This window comes from Haliotis asinina, chromosome 5 (genome assembly GCF_037392515.1).
Source record: "Haliotis asinina isolate JCU_RB_2024 chromosome 5, JCU_Hal_asi_v2, whole genome shotgun sequence".
In the NCBI taxonomy this organism is placed as follows: domain Eukaryota; kingdom Metazoa; phylum Mollusca; class Gastropoda; order Lepetellida; family Haliotidae; genus Haliotis; species Haliotis asinina.
Genome location: NC_090284.1, coordinates 63,553,564 through 63,572,100, shown reverse-complemented (window position 1 = coordinate 63,572,100; position 18,537 = coordinate 63,553,564). Strand labels below are relative to the sequence as shown.

Sequence of the window (18,537 nt, the reverse complement as noted above, 5' to 3'; positions counted from 1 at the left end):
ATAAAGTTCTTGACTAAAAACGTCTATTAAAATATGTGCTAATCCAGGTTATGCTGTTTAAGCCTTTAATAGGATTTGTTATTGTCTATGTTCCCATTTAATGTGCATTGCATGGGTGTCGAGCGTGTATGTTGTGCGAGCTGTAGTGGTGAGTGTTGAGACAGATATTCACTCGCGTGTGCTACTGATGGATTCACTGTATTTCATGCCAGTCACGTGTTCCTCACATCGAGCAGGTGTCTATAATAGGGGTAATTTCGTCTCGTATACTGGGTATTCGTCCCGCGATATGTTGAAATAAACTGATTCACACCGAACAGCGAGTCGAAGTTATGCTTATCGGCGCCATTAGCTGTGACATGTTGTTTTACAAAGGTACGGATGATCTCGGAAGCTTTTTTCTGTCTGTTTTAGCCGTCGAACGACTTTTGCACATCAGTTCAGAATGCGTTGATGTGATATGCTTATGTCTATACATCTATTTACCTGAAATCTACATTAGGGACTATTCATAACCTATGGCTATGGGGTGATAATTACTTTCCATAAAATGACACCCTCCGTCATTAGGTATTGAACGGTCATTATATAAATATGGCATATCTGAAATGTTGTTTGCATAACAGCTATCAAATTTCCAACTCATGAATGGGTTGTTGTTTAAAAAAAATGGTTGCCTTACGGACTAAGAACATGGGCCATTAGTTAGTTTGTTCAGCTACTAAGGTTTCCAAATAACATCAAAATGTGATACATTTGTGGAAAGTGGTTTAGTGGTACACATTCAAGTAGAAACAAAATATTATCTCCCCTGATGTTCCTGACGTCATATCCACAACACAAAATGGTGTTTTCCCGCATTGTTTGACAACTGAGGGTACATCGTTACTTTTGTTTACATTTGCAAAATACTGGATTATACGTCGTTATCATCGGTGGAGTATATCGCAATGGAGTCTTCTTCAGGCACTGACATGTCGTTCGAGATGTTTAGGGTCGCATCATTTGGTCAAAACCCCCTAAAACCGGTGACCTCAATTGAGGGAATCTCCAATTTTGCACCAATTCCATCGTCTTTGATGCTTTCAAAAGCAGGATTCTACCGGGATGCCAGCTCGGATGGGGACGAAGTAAGATGCTTTTCATGTGGTCTTGTCATGGAGAACTGGAGTGCATATTATGGCGAGTCCCCGTTCGCTGTACACTTGTGTCGCAGTCCAGAATGTCCCTTCCTCAGCTGTCAAAGTGTCGATGATACGAGTGCTGAAACAGATGTGTCTAGTCCCTACTCTACAAGATCTCTGCCCCCACTGTCACCGGAATTGTTCCTCACTTCTGCTGAATCTACAATCGTAAGGCGTCAGCTGTTTCCAGAGGATGATAATGTACGCACGAACGACAATAGTTTGACAAATGCACAGGTTCAGTCAATGATCAAGCTGCCATTCATCCCCAAATTTGGTAGCAACAGCATGCTTTTCGAATGCAAGCGATATGCCACATTTGCAGCTAAACCATGTCTCAAAGCAAAGGAACTTGCGTCGAGTGGTTTTGTCATGTTGACAGATGATAAAATTGGATGTGTATTCTGTGGTGAGCAAACCACCTGTCCTACTGAGTGTACTACCCCTGTGAACGATATACATAGAGCACTGAACCCAAATTGCCCCTTCTTTAGAGGGTTTGATGTAAGCAATGTGTCATGTGGACTGGAAGAGTCGATGAACAGAGACAGTGAGCATAGTGACAGTATCATATCCAGTGATAGTGATGGAGATAACACTACAAGTTCAAGTGTGCCACACATGTTTCACAATCCCTTTTTTGAAGATTTCACTGTTCGGAAGGAAACATTCAAGGATTGGCCTCCACAGATGAAGCCAACAGCACAGCAGCTTACCGAAGCTGGTTTCTATTACTCAGGTTTACCATCTTAATTTACCACTTTGCCATTTTTCTATCATATTTTCATACCACATCTACACTGACATATTTATCATGCTATAATTATAATTAAGAAGAACTTGGACTTTGTTATAAGGGCATTTATATGATTCTATCGGTGTAATATTTTATCATCATGGTCATTTAAACAGTGGGGATGTTTAGTGTTAACATATTCAGTGTTAAAGTAGTCAATCGTTGGGACATCATTCCCCAGCATTAACCCTTATTACTGCAATATTCTTGATATTTTATAGGGCTATACATGTTAACTGTATGTGTGTATGCATGCCTTTTCAGTTATATTGTATTAAGATGAACATAATCAAGGTAATAAAAAAAATAGCAATGAATATACATTCAAGCAGTATTATAATAAAATACTTTTCATTTTCATAAAGATTCTTAAACATGACATGACTTTTTACTTTTGTTTCAAGGATTTAGAGATCCAAAATTTACCATGGTCTATATATCAGGATTCATCAGTGTTTGGTTCTGGTTATCATTTGGAAATACAATTTTGGTGGTTTTGAGAAGCTTCTGTTAAATAGGCTAATGCATGTGATTTAATGTTATTGATAATATTTATCATTACTTTCCCCTCAACATTTGCGGTGCAAATGCATATTATTGTGTTGATTGTTGCAGGTACCTTTGACAAAGTGACCTGTTTCACCTGTGGCTGCAGTGTCAGCAAGTGGCAGACAGATGCTGATGCTCTGGTCCAACATGCCAAACACTCCCCCAGCTGTCTCTACCTGCAGCAACTGCCTCAGTATCATGACATCAAGCAGCTCGCCATGGAGACACAGGTATTCTGGACTTAGTGCAATCCCAAAACATAACATATTTACTTTCTTAGAAAAGTACAAATTCTGGTAGGTTTCAAATAAGTGAGGGCCCTCTAAACAAATACATCGTTGAACACTCTGAAGAGTCACCTTGCAACACAACCTTAGAGTCTTACAACCTTTGGTCAGCAAGTGCAAATGAGCCTGATAGATGCAGTTTTATGTGTGAGGACAGAGGACACAGTGCTCATAGACACCGGAACAAATTCCAAATTCCAGAAATGAAAGTATGTGATCATGTATTAATACAATATTATATAAAGTTTTCAAATAATTTTCATTATCCAGTTCATGCTTAATCAAATGTTGAGAATGAACATAACCATGACATCACTGGAGACGCTCTGTCTGAACAGAAGATGATTTATGCTTCAGCAAGGCCTACTTTGTTCATGTCAGGCAAGGGAGATAAGTTTGGAAAAGCACAGAGCATGATATGTGTGCATCAACAATACAGGGTTGTTGGGTTGTTTTGTAGACTATAACATATGTAATCATACAATACTTTCATTTATACTTAGTTTACAGGTCTGCTGATTTTCCAATTGAAAAATTTTAAGAGTTTGTTTTTGGTTTTTTCAACCTGCTCCCAATACAGTTTTTTTGTTCAAGTACTAGTTGACCAGCATGCCATGTGTAAACAGAAACATTAAATCTGATACATATCCGACAATTAGAATTGATAGATTATCAGCACTACACGTAGTGAATGTTTGTGTCTCAAGTATCTGTTAAAGTATTCCAGTTAATCTGGTTGTAACGACGACTTTGAACTTTTCTTCAATAGGAGATGACATCCTGTGAAATGCCAACTGAAGGTAAGAGATTTCTTTCTCACAGTTATAATTTTGAAACCAGCAGTCGAACACTACTGTCAAATTTGTGTTTCTTTTAAAGTTAAAGGTTTGAATGCCTTCTTTAATCATTTTGCAGTAGTCTGATAGCTCGAAGTATTTTCATGTCTCAACAAGACAGTGTTTGACTGTACATTGTTATTTACTCTTAATATTAGTGTACAGTGTCTGTAAATGGAGAGCGATAAGCATGATTTTTGGTATGGACCCTTATACCATTGTCAAGCAGGAGTGAGGTAATACAGACCTATATACATGAACAGGGATTAAGCAATAACAACTTGAAGGTATGAATCAAAGGGATTAACAATGGATGGTGGTAATGTTACAATAAGAGGAAGCCAATGGTAACTGTAGCTGAAACAAAGTATATACGGCTGATAGGGTAATTAGTAATGAAGGCTGGGGAGCTCCAATCTGTTTTTATCAGTTCATTGTATGCATTTGGGGTGAGATATCCCTGATCTGTTGATTGAGGCTTTGTGTCTCCGGGTTTGAACTAACTCTGCCAGTTTTCCAAATTGTTGTGATTGGATCATTTGATGTGGTCGGATATTGCTGATTTTCGATCTGATTTTGTTGTAGATGGGTCTTGGTCTTGACATAGAATGACACATTTGTCATCCTTTCTGTACCAGCATGTAGATTTGATGGTTGAGGTGCTGAGAGGTTGCTTTTCAAAGGTCATGTAGATTTCTGTGAGTGATGGGGTCAGAGGAGAGCCCATGGGCAGGTCGTGGGTTTGTTCATAGTAGTTGTCTCCCAAGGTGAAGTATGTCGAAGTGATGCAGGCAGACATCGAGGGGATAGTCAATGGTGAGGTTGGTGTCAAGGGGTGTTTCCAATTCAGAGATGCATCCCCAGAAGATTTGTAGAGTTTCATCTATGTGGACACTTGTGAAGAGGTCCACATCATAACAGGATTTGATCAGCTTCGGTTATATTCAGGAGTTTAGTACTAAGTCACTGGAGTCAGAGATAAAGGAGTCCACTGTTTTTCTGAGTGGGCCAGGGATTTCTGAACAGAACAGTGTCTCTGGAGCACACAAGCAGTCTGGCCTTGGGAGTTCTGTGGATTTTTATGGTGGCCCTGGCATATGGTGGCTGTGGGTGGGATGTGGTTTGCTTGTAGTATAGCTGCTGGCTAATTTCATACTTATCTTCCAGTTGATTGAGGCTGGCTTTATGTTGGCAGTTGAGTTTAGCGATGGGGACTTTCTTGATCTTGTGGTAGGTGGAGCTGTCATGGAGGATCTTGTTGACCATGTTATGGAAGTCTGGAGCGTTCAGAATCAAAGAACACTTATCATCTACAACGATATCAGATCGAAAATCAGCATTATCTGACCACATCATGACATCATAATTTTGGGACAATGTAGAGATGATATCCAAAAACCACCAGGACTTCACCTAGAAAGTGGCAGCAGTTCAAATCCAGTGACACAAGCCCCCAATCTACAGATCATGGATATCTCATCCCAACTGCATACAATGAACTGATGAAAACAGATTAGAAATCACGAGCCATCATTACTAATTACCCTATCAGCCATGTATACTTTGTTTCGGCTACAGCTACCATTGACCTCCTCTTATTGTCAGATCATTACCTCCATCCATTGTTGTTGTTAATCCCCTCTGATTCATACCACATGCTTTATCCCTGTTCATGTATATAAGCCTGTTCTGTGCTGTATTGCCTCACTCATGCTTGACAACGGTATAAGGATCCATACCGAAAAGTCACATCATATGTAATAATGAAGTTGTTATCCATAAAGAATCTTACTCTTAGCGATAGGCATGTTATTAATTTTTTGTTTCCATAACCTGGATGCTTGAACGAGATGACCCTGAAAGTTCATCATTGTGTATTTAACATAAAACCTGTAAATTTAGTAAGCCATGGTATTTGTATAAGTCGTTTTCCTGCCCATGATGTGACTTATGTTGTGAATTTGATATTAAACTAGCCTAAGTACATCGTTTACTTAGGCTACATCGTTTGATTTTCTTTAGGAATTACTTTCTTACCTTTTTAAAATTATCACATTGTTTGACTAAGTTGACTTTATTGCTTGTGTATGACATTAATATGAATTGTGGTGCCTCTGATACTCTCAAGTGAGGTTACAGAACAGTTATGGACACTGTGAATAAAGATTAAGCTTTTAATGTGTTCGGTACTGATATCTGCAATATTGTCACTGTAACTTCGTGTTTCAGAAGGCCCAGTAAGCAACGAGTCTCCAGTGAAGCTGCCTTTCCCCTTCAAGCCGACAGTCGACCCATCAATACTCACCAACTGTCAGGCAGCGCTATCAAGTCAGTTTGGCTTTCAAGTAGAACTACAAGTTATTCGTGAAGCTATCTGTGAATTTTATGCTATTTTCAGTGAGTTCTACTGTTATGATACATATCTTATATCCATAGTGTTTATCATGTACAAGTACTTTCATGACTTGTTTTGGCAGTTGGGTAGCCAGTGTTTAAGGTATTCATTCATCATTGAAGACCCAGGTTTGAATCCCCACTTGTATACAATGTGTGAAGCCCCTTTCTGGTGTCCCCCCCCCACAGTTACAAAAAAATCATGCTTACTCACTGTCTCACTCCATGCATTGTCAGAAACCTTAAGCCAATAACTAATTCGTACTGTACCACATTTTTGGCCAAAGGTTTCTGAAGTAAGTAAATTGGACCCATTGCTTGTCATATTTTGAGATAATGCAGTCATAAAGTATGTGTGCAGACAGCCACGGGGATTCCTCTTTGGAAATTGAATGAGTAACCTGTGGTGGCCATTTGATCCAACTGGATTGATATACCTCAGTAGGCTTGACAGTTCCTCACATCAGTCACTGGATTTTCTGATCCAGTTATGGTTTACCACAGACTGCCGTTGTAGGTGGAATATTGCTCTGTGTGACTGGAAACAGCAACAGAACATTCAAATACATGTTGGATAACTCGGCAGAAAATGTAACCAATCCAGAGATTAACATGTTGATATTGATAATCTGAAGTTGTGAAAAGGAAATGGCAGAAAACTTATCTTTTTTATTCATAGGTTACAAGTGTTGAGCTAGTATATTAGGTTTTACATTTGTCTGAACATGTCTGAAGTAGAAGTAAAATGCTTGTATAATGGTGTCCAAAAATATATTTTGTTGATTGTTGAACAAGAAGTATGGAGTTCCTGCTTTAATATCTAAAATATGAATTTGTCACCTAAACACCTGACTTCACGATTATTCTCCCTGCCTCATTGTTGCTTTTACAAATGTAATAATGAAGCATGTATTTAGGGTCGTGATGATGCAGAATGCCATACATATAACCACTGCACTACATTTAACTGATCTGATTTGAATTTTTATCCTGTTATGCTGGAGATAATGTGGATAGTGTGGATGGTTATGTATGTGTAGACTAAGTCTGATGTTCCTACATTACAGACAGCTACCCTAACTATGACCTGCTGGTGGGCTGGATGTTGACCACAAGGAAGGAGTTCCAGCTGATGAGGGAGATGAGAAGCAACATCCACAGTCAGGGGGTGACACTGGGGATCAAGGACCAGCAGATACATGAACACAGGCAGCAGATACATGAACACAGGCAGCAGATACATGAACACAGGCAGCAGATACATGAACACAGGCAGCAGATACATGAACACAGGCAGCAGATACATGAACACAGGCAGCAGATACATCACAAGGACCAGCAGATACATCACAAGGACCAGCAGATACATCACAAGGACCAGCAGATACATCACAAGGACCAGCAGATACATCACAAGGACCAGCAGCTGGAGGAGCTATCCAGCAAAGATGAAGAAATCAGTCAGCTCAGACTTAGACTTAATTTGCAAAACCAGCAGATCTCTCAGATTACGCAGCAAAAGAACAGGTTGATCATGAACAAGAATGAATTACTTCAAGTTCAAAGTGGACGTAAGTGATAGTTCAAATTATCAGTATCATTTCAGTTTAGTTATGTCATCCAGGTGCACACTCATTTCCTTGTCATGCCCTAAAGTCAGTACAGTCAAATGAGTGGAACTGCTTGGGGCCAAGTAATAGATTTGTCTTATCGATGTATTTTAGACATAGGTATAACTGTGAGGGTAGAAAAAATGATTGTGTATGTAGCAGTCAAGAGTTGCATTCCTGTAGTGGATGGGAAAAACACTAATCTGCCTTTTTAACTCTCCATTAATGGTGGAAAGGTGTGTTTGTTAATTGGATCAGTTACCAACACCAATTAGCTTCTCATTGACTTACTTGGGCTTTTGAATTCAAGATTGCTGCTGTTTGAATCTCACGGGAACAAATTTCCTTCTTGAGTCATCACATGTATTTGAGACGAATTTGTGTAACTGCAAATCAAATGACAACTATAATAGGGAATGGTTTTGTTATGCATAATATTAGAGATGCTGGCATTATTTGACAGTAAATATTGAGTCTGGAAGTGAAATTCCTATTCAGTGAAATCCCTTTTGAGAAGACGTTTTGAGGCTATTAGGCTATTTAGAGTCTCCGGCACCCGTGGCGAGCCACCTCCTCGTGGTGGGTGCTGGGTAACGCCAAGAGCTCGCCGACATCCCCGTAGTGGACCCGGGAGGATATTTGGTCCACCAACCCGTTTGCCGTCGGTTGCAGCCCTGTGTCGGCGGAGGAGGGGATCCTGGTGGTTGAGAGCAATAGGAGCTTGCAACGGTGTTCCTGTTGCTCAATACACCACTTCGGCCCTGACTTCGCCTAGACGGGTGGTCGAATAGGCCCGGTTCGACCAATCGGCTGGTCATGCCAAGCCCTGTGCATGGGGCATTATTATATTTATCAATGCACATATATCATTTGGAATCGTTGTAAATTTGGACTTGACTATATAATCTAAAACATTTTGAATTTGAAGTATGTTGTTCTGTAATTTGCCTAGAGTCCTATGCCAGAAGGCGGTGGCTCATGGGCCAATCTGGTAGAATTATTAATCTCTTAATTCTTCTGCTGGAGTATATCATCCGGGTATCCTTGGTGCTGCAAGCTGGAGGCCCGCTTGCTTTAGCATTGTCCTTGTGCTACTCCATGGTGGGTGGGGAGCTCGGATGATGAATCATATGACACCAATCATGGCTTATGAAATACCCCCCAAAAAAACCAAACGTCCACTTGAAATTGATCCCGTTGATACTTCTCATAGACCGTCTCTATCGATTGAGTATTGGCCACGTTTCCTCGTTATTGAGACTCCGGACAAGACACCATTGAAGTTGAACCCTTTCGCAGTATCTAAGGGCATTCAAGGTATTGCTGGGGATGTCAAGAACATTAGACGCTTGCGTTCGGGTGCATTACTAATAGTGTGGCAAGAAACAGCAGACAACCAATCTGATGAACATTGAATCTTTTGTGGGCATTCCGGTCACGGTCTCTGCTCACAAGACCTTGAACACAAGTAAAGGTATCGTCAGAGATCGTGATCGGTTGTTTGCTGACATGTCCGAGCTTGATATAGCATGCGAAATGAAGGATCAAGGTGTGCTGTATGTGAAGCGCTTTTCCACCCGAAAAAACAATGAAACAATCCAAACAAATACCTATCTGTTTTCTTTTTCATTGCCAAATGCTCCCAAATCAGTAAAGGCGGGTTACTGCAATATCCAAGTTGAAACCTACATCCCCAACCCGCTCAGGTGTTTTAAATGTCAGAAATATGGACACGGTGTATCTACCTGCACATTGTCTGTTGTGTGTGCTCACTGTGGTGAGAAGACACACACAACAGAAGATTGTGACAGTGACTTTAAAAAATGCACTAACTGCTCTGGCGACCATTCATCTTCGTCAAAACAGTGTCCAATATGGAAAGAGCAAATGGCGATTAACAAAATAAAGTTCACCCAAAATATCTTTTTCTGAGGCAAAGAAACTGGTGAAGAGATCTGACCTTCTAGAAAGTTATGCTACAGTAGCAAAATCATCATCTGAATCCAACTCTAAAATAACAAAATCATCCACAGGATGCCAAACTACCTTGACTTGGGTCAGTTCCGACTCCCCACAGGTTTTATACCCTGCTATATCATCCCAGACTGAGGAATCACTTCCTACTACATCAAAGTCCCATGATCATAAGTCATCTTCAGTCACGCTCTGAGTCTCATTCAACAGCTGATAGACAACAAATTGTTAAAACTAAACCCAAACCTAAGTCTGATGCTTCAAAGCAACAAAGTGGCAGAGCTCCTAAGGGGTCACAAAATAAAATTCAATTGTTTAATAAATATGGGTCTCTTGAAGATATGGACGTTTCTGAAAACGTCCATTCTAGGGCGCATAGCTTGTCGCCCTCCAAAAGAGTGCGGGGTAGATCCCCCAAAAATCCCCCCAAAAGATAGTTTATTCCAACAATATTGTACAATGGAACTGCAGAGGTTTGAGGACTAATTTACATGAATTACAGCTATTAGTCCAAGATTTCACACCTTCAGCGTTATGTCTCCAAGAGACATATTTAAAACAAACAGATGCATTTGACCTTCGCCATTTTAATGCATATCATTCTTTTTCACCTCCGGGTGATAGAGCCACTGGCGGGTCATCCGTTCTAGTCAGACAAAACGTTATTCAAAGCCCTGTATCACTTAATACTAATATGCAGGCTGTTGCTGTGAGAATTACTTTACATGTAGCGTTTACGCTATGCTCGCTGTATATTTCGCCGTCTTCGACGTTTGCCAAAACTGATCTGCAAGCTCTCTATGACCAACTCCCGAAGCCCTGTATTATAATGGGAGATTTAAATGGGCACAACCCTCTCTGGGGTAGTGTAAATATAAACGCTAAAGGTAAGTTGTTGGAGGACCTCTGTTCTGACAACGATTTATGTATTTATAATGATGGCTCCAATACGTATTTACACCCTGGGACAGGGACCTATTCTGCTCTTGACCTGTCACTCACAAATTCAGAACTACTTAATGAATTCGAATGGTCAGTCCATGATGACCTCTGTGGAAGTGACCATTTTCCTACTATATTAAAAGCTGTAACCCCATCCGATGTTCCTCCATCATCAAGACGGAATTTTAAAGAGGCTAACTGGACTTTATATGAAACACTGTGTGCTGAAAAGCTTAAACCTGAACGTTTTACTGACGTTCCTGATGCTATTAAATGTTTTTCTGATGAATTGAACTCCATAGCTGATGAGTGTATACCAAAGTCCTCTGCAGTTCCACACATAAGAAAACCATGGTTCAACGATGAATGCAAACAAGCTAGGAAGGCAAGGAAAAAAGCAGAACATTATTTCCGTCGCCATCCTATGGTGCATAATTTGAATAAATTTAGAATTTTAAATGCTAAAGCACGGCGTACTTTTAAACAGAACAAACGCCAATCTTGGCAAAATTATGTATCTAAAATAAATTCTCGGACACCCATGTCCAAGGTATGGAATATGGTCCAGAAAATTAAAGGTAAAGGTACTAAATCTACTGTCAATCATCTTAAACATGGAGATCAAGTACTTACCGATAAATCAGATATCGCAAATAAACTGGGTGAAACCCTTGCTAAACACTCTTCCTCTTCTAATTATTTACCTAAATTCCAGCAGTATCAAAAACAACAAGAAAAGAAAACTATTAATTTCAACTCAGATAATGGGGAAGATTATAATGAAACTTTTTCTATTCATGAGCTCCATACTGCTCTTGATCAAGCTCATGATACTGCTACAGGAGCTGATAACATACATTATCAACTCCTGAAGCACTTACCAGAATCCTGCCTAGAAACTCTCCTAAATATTTTTGATGATATTTGGACATCGGGTAACTTTCCTTCATCATGGCGTGACGCCATAGTAGTACCCATACCTAAACCTGGACGTGATCATACCGATCCATCCAATTATCGTCCGATTTCGTTAACTAGCTGTGTTTGCAAGACCATGGAACGCATGATAAATAATCGACTTGTTTGGTACTTGGAAACAAATAACCTTATAACTGATATACAGTGTGGTTTCCGTAAAAACAGAAGTACTGTCGATCACTTAGTGCGACTGGAATCATTTGTTAAAAATGCACTGATTAATAATCAACATGCTGTGTCTATCTTTTTTGATCTTGAGAAGGCATATGACACAACCTGGAAATAGGGTATTTTAAGAGATTTACATGACTTCGGCTTGCGAGGTCGTTTCCCTCAATTTATTGCCAACTTTTTAAATAACAGACAGTTTCAAGTTCGAGTGGGTTCTACCCTGTCTGATCATTACAATCAGGATCAGGGTGTTCCACAAGGCAGTATTCTGTCTGTCACACTTTTTAGCATCAAGATAAATAGTTTATCAAAAGTTTTAAACGATTCAATTGATGGATCGTTATTTGTGGATGATTTTAATATTTCTTGTCATGGGAAAAATATGCATACCATTGAACGGCAACTGCAGCTTTGTTTAAACAAAATAAATAAATGGTGTCTTGAAAACGGCTTCAAATTTTCTAAATCGAAAACTAACTGCATACATTTTTGTCGTAGATATAAACCCCATAAAGATCCTGAACTGTCTCTAGATGGGACGCCCATTAAAGTTGTGAAGGAAGCCCATTAAAGTTGTGAAGGAAGCCAAGTTCTTGGGTCTAATCTTTGATTCACATTTAACTTTTTTACCACATATTAAATCACTTAAAACTAATTGCCTGAAAGCACTTGACTTGTTGAAAGTTGTTTCAAATTCAAAATGGGGAGGGGATCAAGCTACCCTTCTCCATCTCTATCGATCACTAGTTCGTTCTAAACTTGATTATGGCTCAATCGTTTACGGGGGAGCCTGCAAAAGCAATCTTAAACTTCTTGATCCTGTCCATCATCAAGGTCTGAGACTTTGTCTTGGATCTTTTAGAACTTCACCTATTGACAGTCTCTATGTTGAAGCTGATGAACCTTCTCTTGAGCAGCGCCGTATAAAGTTAGCTTTACAATACATTACTAAATTATACTCTAATCATTCTAACCCTGCATATAACTGTGTTTTCAATCCCCTTTATGAGGATTTATACAACAAAAAGTCTTCTCTTGTCCCGCCTCTGGGACATAGAATTACACCTTTTCTTTCTGCTGCTGGGATTCAGCTGGAAAACATAGCTCCCTCCCGTCTTCTTTCTTCTACTCCCTGGCAGTTGGTCAGGCCTCAAGTAGACCTAACATTGACCACATTTAAAAAATCAGAGACTAATGAATTACAATATAAGCAAAAATATAATCAATTAAAACATAAATATAGCAATTATAAATCCTTATTTACAGATGGGTCCAAGGATGGTGGCGCTGTGGCTTGTGCCACTGTCATTGGATCCAGAACAATATCTTCTAGATTACCAGTTAGTAGTTCTATTTTTACAGCTGAAGCTAACGCCATATTAACAGCTCTCAAATATATTCAAAGACACCCTAAACGTAAACAATATATAATCTATTCAGACTCTCTTTCTTGTCTCCAGGCGATTAAAAATTTATCATGTAAACATCCACTTTTAATTGACATTATTGAATTGTATAATAATCTTGCTACTGGCCAATACGACATCGTCTTCTGTTGGTTACCCAGCCATGTAGGCATTTCAGGGAACACAATGGCCGATCTTGCTGCCAAGGCAGCACTCAACAAATCTGTGACACCGCTTCTTATTCCCTACAGTGATTACAAAGCCACCATTAGATCTTACATCCGTGATCTGATGCAAAAGAAGTGGGACACCCAAGTGGGTATAAATAAATTACATGAGATAAAACCTTACATTGGTTATACCCACTTGGGTTGTCAATCCAGATTTGAAGAGGTCATACTACGACGATGTCGTGTTGGCCACACTAGATATACTCATGCATACCTGTTGAAAGGTGAGGATCCTCGATTTTGCATCCCTTGTGATGAGTCACGGTCAAGCATATTCTGCTTGACTGTGTTGAATTCTCCATCACAAGGGATAAATATTTTACAGTTAAAACAATGAAGGATCTTTTTACCAACGTTAATTCTCATTTTATTATAGGTTTTTTAAAAGAAATTGATTTTTTGGGTGAATTTTGAATAGTATGTTTCTGTAAATAGATGTATTTTAATGATTGGTAGTTTGAATTAGTAACTTGAATTGTTGGTGGCTGTACCCTCAAAGGGGGTTGAAGTATTGTAAAATTATTGTCCTCCTGAGAGGGTACGTAAGTCCACAAACATTCACAGTAAATTTAAGTCTGCCAGGTTTTTAATCGTAGTATTCATGTTGTTTTAATTTTGGCTAACCTTTCGTACAATCGCCAGCAGCTGAGGGGATGATGTAAATCCAACTAGGGTCCATGCAGGTAGCAAAGGTACTGTAAGTCCCCATGGTCCCTAGTGTGGTGATCTACCTTCAGTTGTTGGCGATCTATAGTCTGTTTTTATTATGTATTGTCTAAATAGTGCTATTAGTTTTAACTTTCCATACTAGTTTTACTTAAAACTGTGATATGCTAGTTGTTTTACTGTCCTCCGTTGACAGATTTTTCCATATGCATATATTTAATTTAAATGTTCTCGTCACGATATGGCTGAGATATTGCCGATGTGACGTTAAACATTAACTCACTCACTCACTCATTTAGAGTCTCCAGACTTGTGTTAAATTAACTTTGTTTAGTCATGTGGATTTTCACAATCTGCACAGACTTACTTCTATTTTCACAATCATGAGGAATCTGTCCTTCTTCTTTAAGTTAGTCTGAACATACATTAGAAATGACATCTCTCATCATCCACACTGCTTCATTTCCAGGAATCGACCAACTAGAGGACGACAACATCAGAATGCAGAACCTCATCATGCAGCTCCGGCGGGAGTTGCAGGCGTCCACCTCCCGACGTGGATGAGTTAGTCCAGCTGGTTTGCAGATTTGTTATCAATGGTTAACTAATGTCCTGTGTGACTTTAGTCACGTGTTTGTATGTAATGAAATTTGGGGTTTTGTTTAGCTTGTCCTTTATTGGACAAAGTTTCTGCATGTTAGGAAATCAGTCATACGTTAATGTTGACCGAACTTATGTGTAATTGATCCCGGTGAAGTATTGGCTCCTGAAATCACTTAAGTTGTATGTTTCGCTATGAGGTGCATATGTTAAGTTAATATCCTTATCTCAAACATCAGAATTAAACCGAAAATATGTTCAGATTAAGTAGCAGCAGATTTAATTGAAAGCAAGAGTAACCATAAACTACCCGACCATCCTTTGCTCAATACACAATGGCAGCTGAACAGATACCATGTTTGACATTTACATATACCTATCATTTTACTAATCAATAATAATTGAATAATTCAAAATGGAGGTCACCATACAGTGAGCACCACAATGCTTGACATCTCATGAGTCATTGTACATAATCCCCCAGCATGTTGCACATACATTTATGAAATGTCTCGCTCTAATATCAGCTAGTGCTTTGTTTTTGTGTACATTCTTTGTTTTTGTCATTGTCAACCAATGTGAAAGTTCATATTTGTTGTTCAGTTTACTTTGGAAAGATTGATGTATCGATAAATTGCAACAGCACTGTGTGAGAAGTCGGAGCTTGTTTCAGTGATTCATGTTCAAAACTGATGGCGTGTCCCAGCAATATATAAATTAGCAATAAATTCAGAGTTTTTCTACACTGCTGTTATACCCAAAGATCTGATACAGCATGAGGTCTGTTACTGCTGTGGCTGGTAGATTTGTCTGTTATGTACTTAGGGACTATCAGGTGTTCCATGTTGCAGTCAATGAGATTGTATGGCGCAATGACAATTTAAGGGCTCATTTAAAAATTGATTTGAACATTCATTTGGTTGTCAATACAGTTTGTTAAATGCTCTTGAGTAAACATGTTCTTGGTGTTTTTGTTAGAAAGTGAACTAATATTCTAAATTCGAATCCTCAAGGGAGTCGCGCTATATGCCCATTTTTCATGAAATGCTTTGTATAAATAATGCTTATTAGAATATTTGTTATGAAAGCATTTTTGTTACACTTTTACAGATTCTAAGTACAGATTAGAACAAAACTGTAATATATAGACCTATTTATGCATTTTTTGTTTGCATGTTTGTTGTGTTAAGATGTTAGTTATGTCTTGCTAGAATAGGGCAGAAAATAAGGTTTCGTTAGCTTCATTAAGCTTAAATGTCATTTACAAAAACATCAATGTGTACAATGTTACATTTCTGAAAACTTACTCATTGTAATAGTAAAGTGTTTCATGGTCATCAAGCAGATTGTATGATAGTGCTGGCCAGAGTTATTTCTTACAATCTGTTAGTATCTGATCACCCATCACCATTTTGTAAATATTCATACAAGTTACAAACTTTTAAGGAAATATCCATTATATTTGCCACTAAATTCGTGGATGGAATGGAGCCGAGTTTTTGTGTACAAACCTTTACATTCATTTTAATGGAGTACACAATCTGTCAGCTGTTACAATCCTGTGCACCCTGCTAGTGACATGCATAACTCATAAATCACTTCGTGTACATACATGTAACTGAACAAATGTGTACATATACATAGTGCATGTAGTCATTATCATTAATTATATGTAAATATGTAAATACATAGAGCATCCAACAGTGCTATGATCTTCATGTACATTATTGTCCTTTACTTGATGGGGCCCCGCACACCAGGTATGAATACAATCCCACTCTAGTTCAGATGGCTGCTGGCAGGATCGTCACTACAAACCACATTACTATAGTGCCTGTTAGTAGGTCATGTCACTTTGCAAGACTATACATTGTTCTCTACTTCCAGTGACAAGCAAGGTTACAAAGCTTTTCAAATGGTGTTATGGTTGTCTGTTGACAGTAAGGAACCGATAGTCATTGCAGCAGAAACAAACTTGCGATTTAATCATCCCAAACTAGCCAACTATTAGGACTGTCAGCAGCTGTGCATGGTTGTGTGCATGGTCTGGTCTAGTAAAGTCATATTTGGTGGCTTTGCAGTTTGGAACTAGAACTGTTTGAATATATACTTGTCACCGCAAAAATCTGGTACCAGAAGTAGCACCTCAAGAGACTTGCCAACTCATGCTGATGTTGAATCATTCAACAATCTACAGTTTTAGGATTTGATAGTCAGAAATGAATTTTTTGTTAACAATTACTTAAATGTGGAGTAACTATAGAGTTAGGTCAGGTGTTGCTTGGAGCAGTAGTTCAGACTTTGTGATTGATCTTTATACTAACATGGTATACAAACTGATGGTGTTACGGGTTACCTTGTCCGTCTATCTTCCTTTCTTTCATTGCACTTCTCATTAGACCACATTGTTGTAGATGACTGTTGTGTTCAATACTTTGTCATCAAACTCACATGTGTTCCGTGATGGGTCAATATCTCACAACTAAGGCAGCAATAATCACCTATAAACAGTCACCATTGATTCCACAGCGTGAATACATATTGTCAAGGTTAACATTTCACAGGTAAAGGCAGCTGTACAAATATCATTACTCAAGTTCATGTATGAAGTATAAGTCTGTATGTTTAACATACAAGTAGTGCTTAGTGGTAGTGTTCGTAGCTCTCAGTGATACCGACATGAATGAGAACTGTAAATGATCAAGTCTGTAGCAGACAATCCAGTGACTGGAATCATGACATCGATCTACCCAATAAGGGTTCTGTGACTTACATCGGCCATTTCAGGGAGTGTGAGAGTGAATTCAGTTCTATGCTGCTTTGAGCAATATTGCAGCAAGGGACACCAGAAAGGTATCACATTGTGCTCACATAGTGAATTGAACATAGGTCTTCATGATGAACCAACGGTTTAACCACTGGGTTAAGCCACTATTTCAGGGTGCCTGGCAAGTGACTAAGTCACACATTCTACTAGTGAGTCTTCCTTGTGTCCTACTTCATCCAAGAGGTCAGTGTATGTCTGGGGCTTCACTTTGACATTCTGTGTTCATTTAAGGGCTTTAGGTTTATACTTAGCGACAGCTTATTTACCCTTTACACCAAACATGTTCATCGTTTGAGTGTTTTTGTATTAAATAGTGCTAAATAGATTTTACATTTTAGTACATTTATTGTATACTTTGTTATTTTTTTGTAAAAGTATTGTTATTGAATTGAACATATTTTACTATTTGAAGCTTTTAGAACAATTCATCAGAAATATTTTGAACAACATTTTAGTTTACTAAACATTTCCTATGACATTTTGAACAACATTTAGGTGTACAGAACATGCCATCTGTATATCTCTATAATCTCTATTTTGTATCATATCTTTTGTTTAGAGAATAATTCATCTTCGAACAACAATCATGTGAAATGTTGCTATTTTATTCTCCCTTTCTGTGGTCTGTCGTTCTTATCTTTTCTATATTGTATATTTATCTCATGAAATAAACTATACTAAATATTGTTTCCTTTCTGATTTTTCTGAGCAAAGCACATTGTTCATATTTTACCTGCTGAGGGTTGACGAGTTTCAAATGAGGAATAGTTGTCCAGTTGCCTGTTTCATTCTGTCTTCGGCACCCCACCCACCAATCGTGGAGACACATCACGTTTTATATTTCGGATTACTTTCCCAGTAACAAGTGCAGATTTATAGCACAGCTCCATTCCGTTTTCGGAGAGAGGCACCAAGCACAAGAAGTCAGCGATGCTTCCTCAATGAAAGGAAATCAGACTGCAGTCCCCATCACGTACCTGTATATTCCTGATAAATATCAGACAGGATTAATGCAGAATGTTGTAAATACACATGGCCACGCAGAAAGATAATGCCGATAACAACACCGCTTTATAACAATAGAGCA

At 38.7% G+C, this 18,537-nt stretch overlaps 1 protein-coding gene across 4 annotated transcripts; it reads left to right on the top strand.

The window, feature by feature from the left end:
* The first annotated feature begins 836 nt into the window (after positions 1–836).
* LOC137285013 (E3 ubiquitin-protein ligase XIAP-like) lies at positions 837–18,139 on the top strand. Of its 4 annotated transcripts, none has more exons than XR_010956937.1 (7): positions 856–1,923; positions 2,596–2,759; positions 3,586–3,616; positions 5,882–5,980; positions 7,114–7,617; positions 14,493–16,414; positions 16,486–18,137. XR_010956937.1 is itself a non-coding variant. In XM_067817130.1 (6 exons), exons 1-6 carry the CDS (start codon positions 951–953, stop codon positions 14,585–14,587), a joined length of 1,866 nt encoding a protein of 621 aa, XP_067673231.1. In that variant the 5' UTR covers positions 837–950; the 3' UTR covers positions 14,588–18,136. The 4 variants fall into 4 exon arrangements, 2 of the variants coding, with proteins under 2 accessions (XP_067673231.1, XP_067673229.1); XR_010956936.1 differs by having other exon boundaries at positions 5,882–6,049; XM_067817130.1 differs by having other exon boundaries at positions 837–1,923; positions 14,493–18,136.
* Positions 18,140–18,537: the final 398 nt, after the last annotated feature.

Coding starts and splice junctions, on each gene's coding strand:
- LOC137285013 (XM_067817128.1), top strand. CDS start 951: ATGGAGTCTTCTTCAGGCACTGACATGTCGTTCGAGATGTTTAGGGTC. Junction 1,924..2,595: donor AGCTGGTTTCTATTACTCAG/GTTTACCATCTT, acceptor TGATTGTTGCAG/GTACCTTTGACAAAGTGACC. Junction 3,617..5,881: donor CTGTGAAATGCCAACTGAAG/GTAAGAGATTTC, acceptor TTCGTGTTTCAG/AAGGCCCAGTAAGCAACGAG.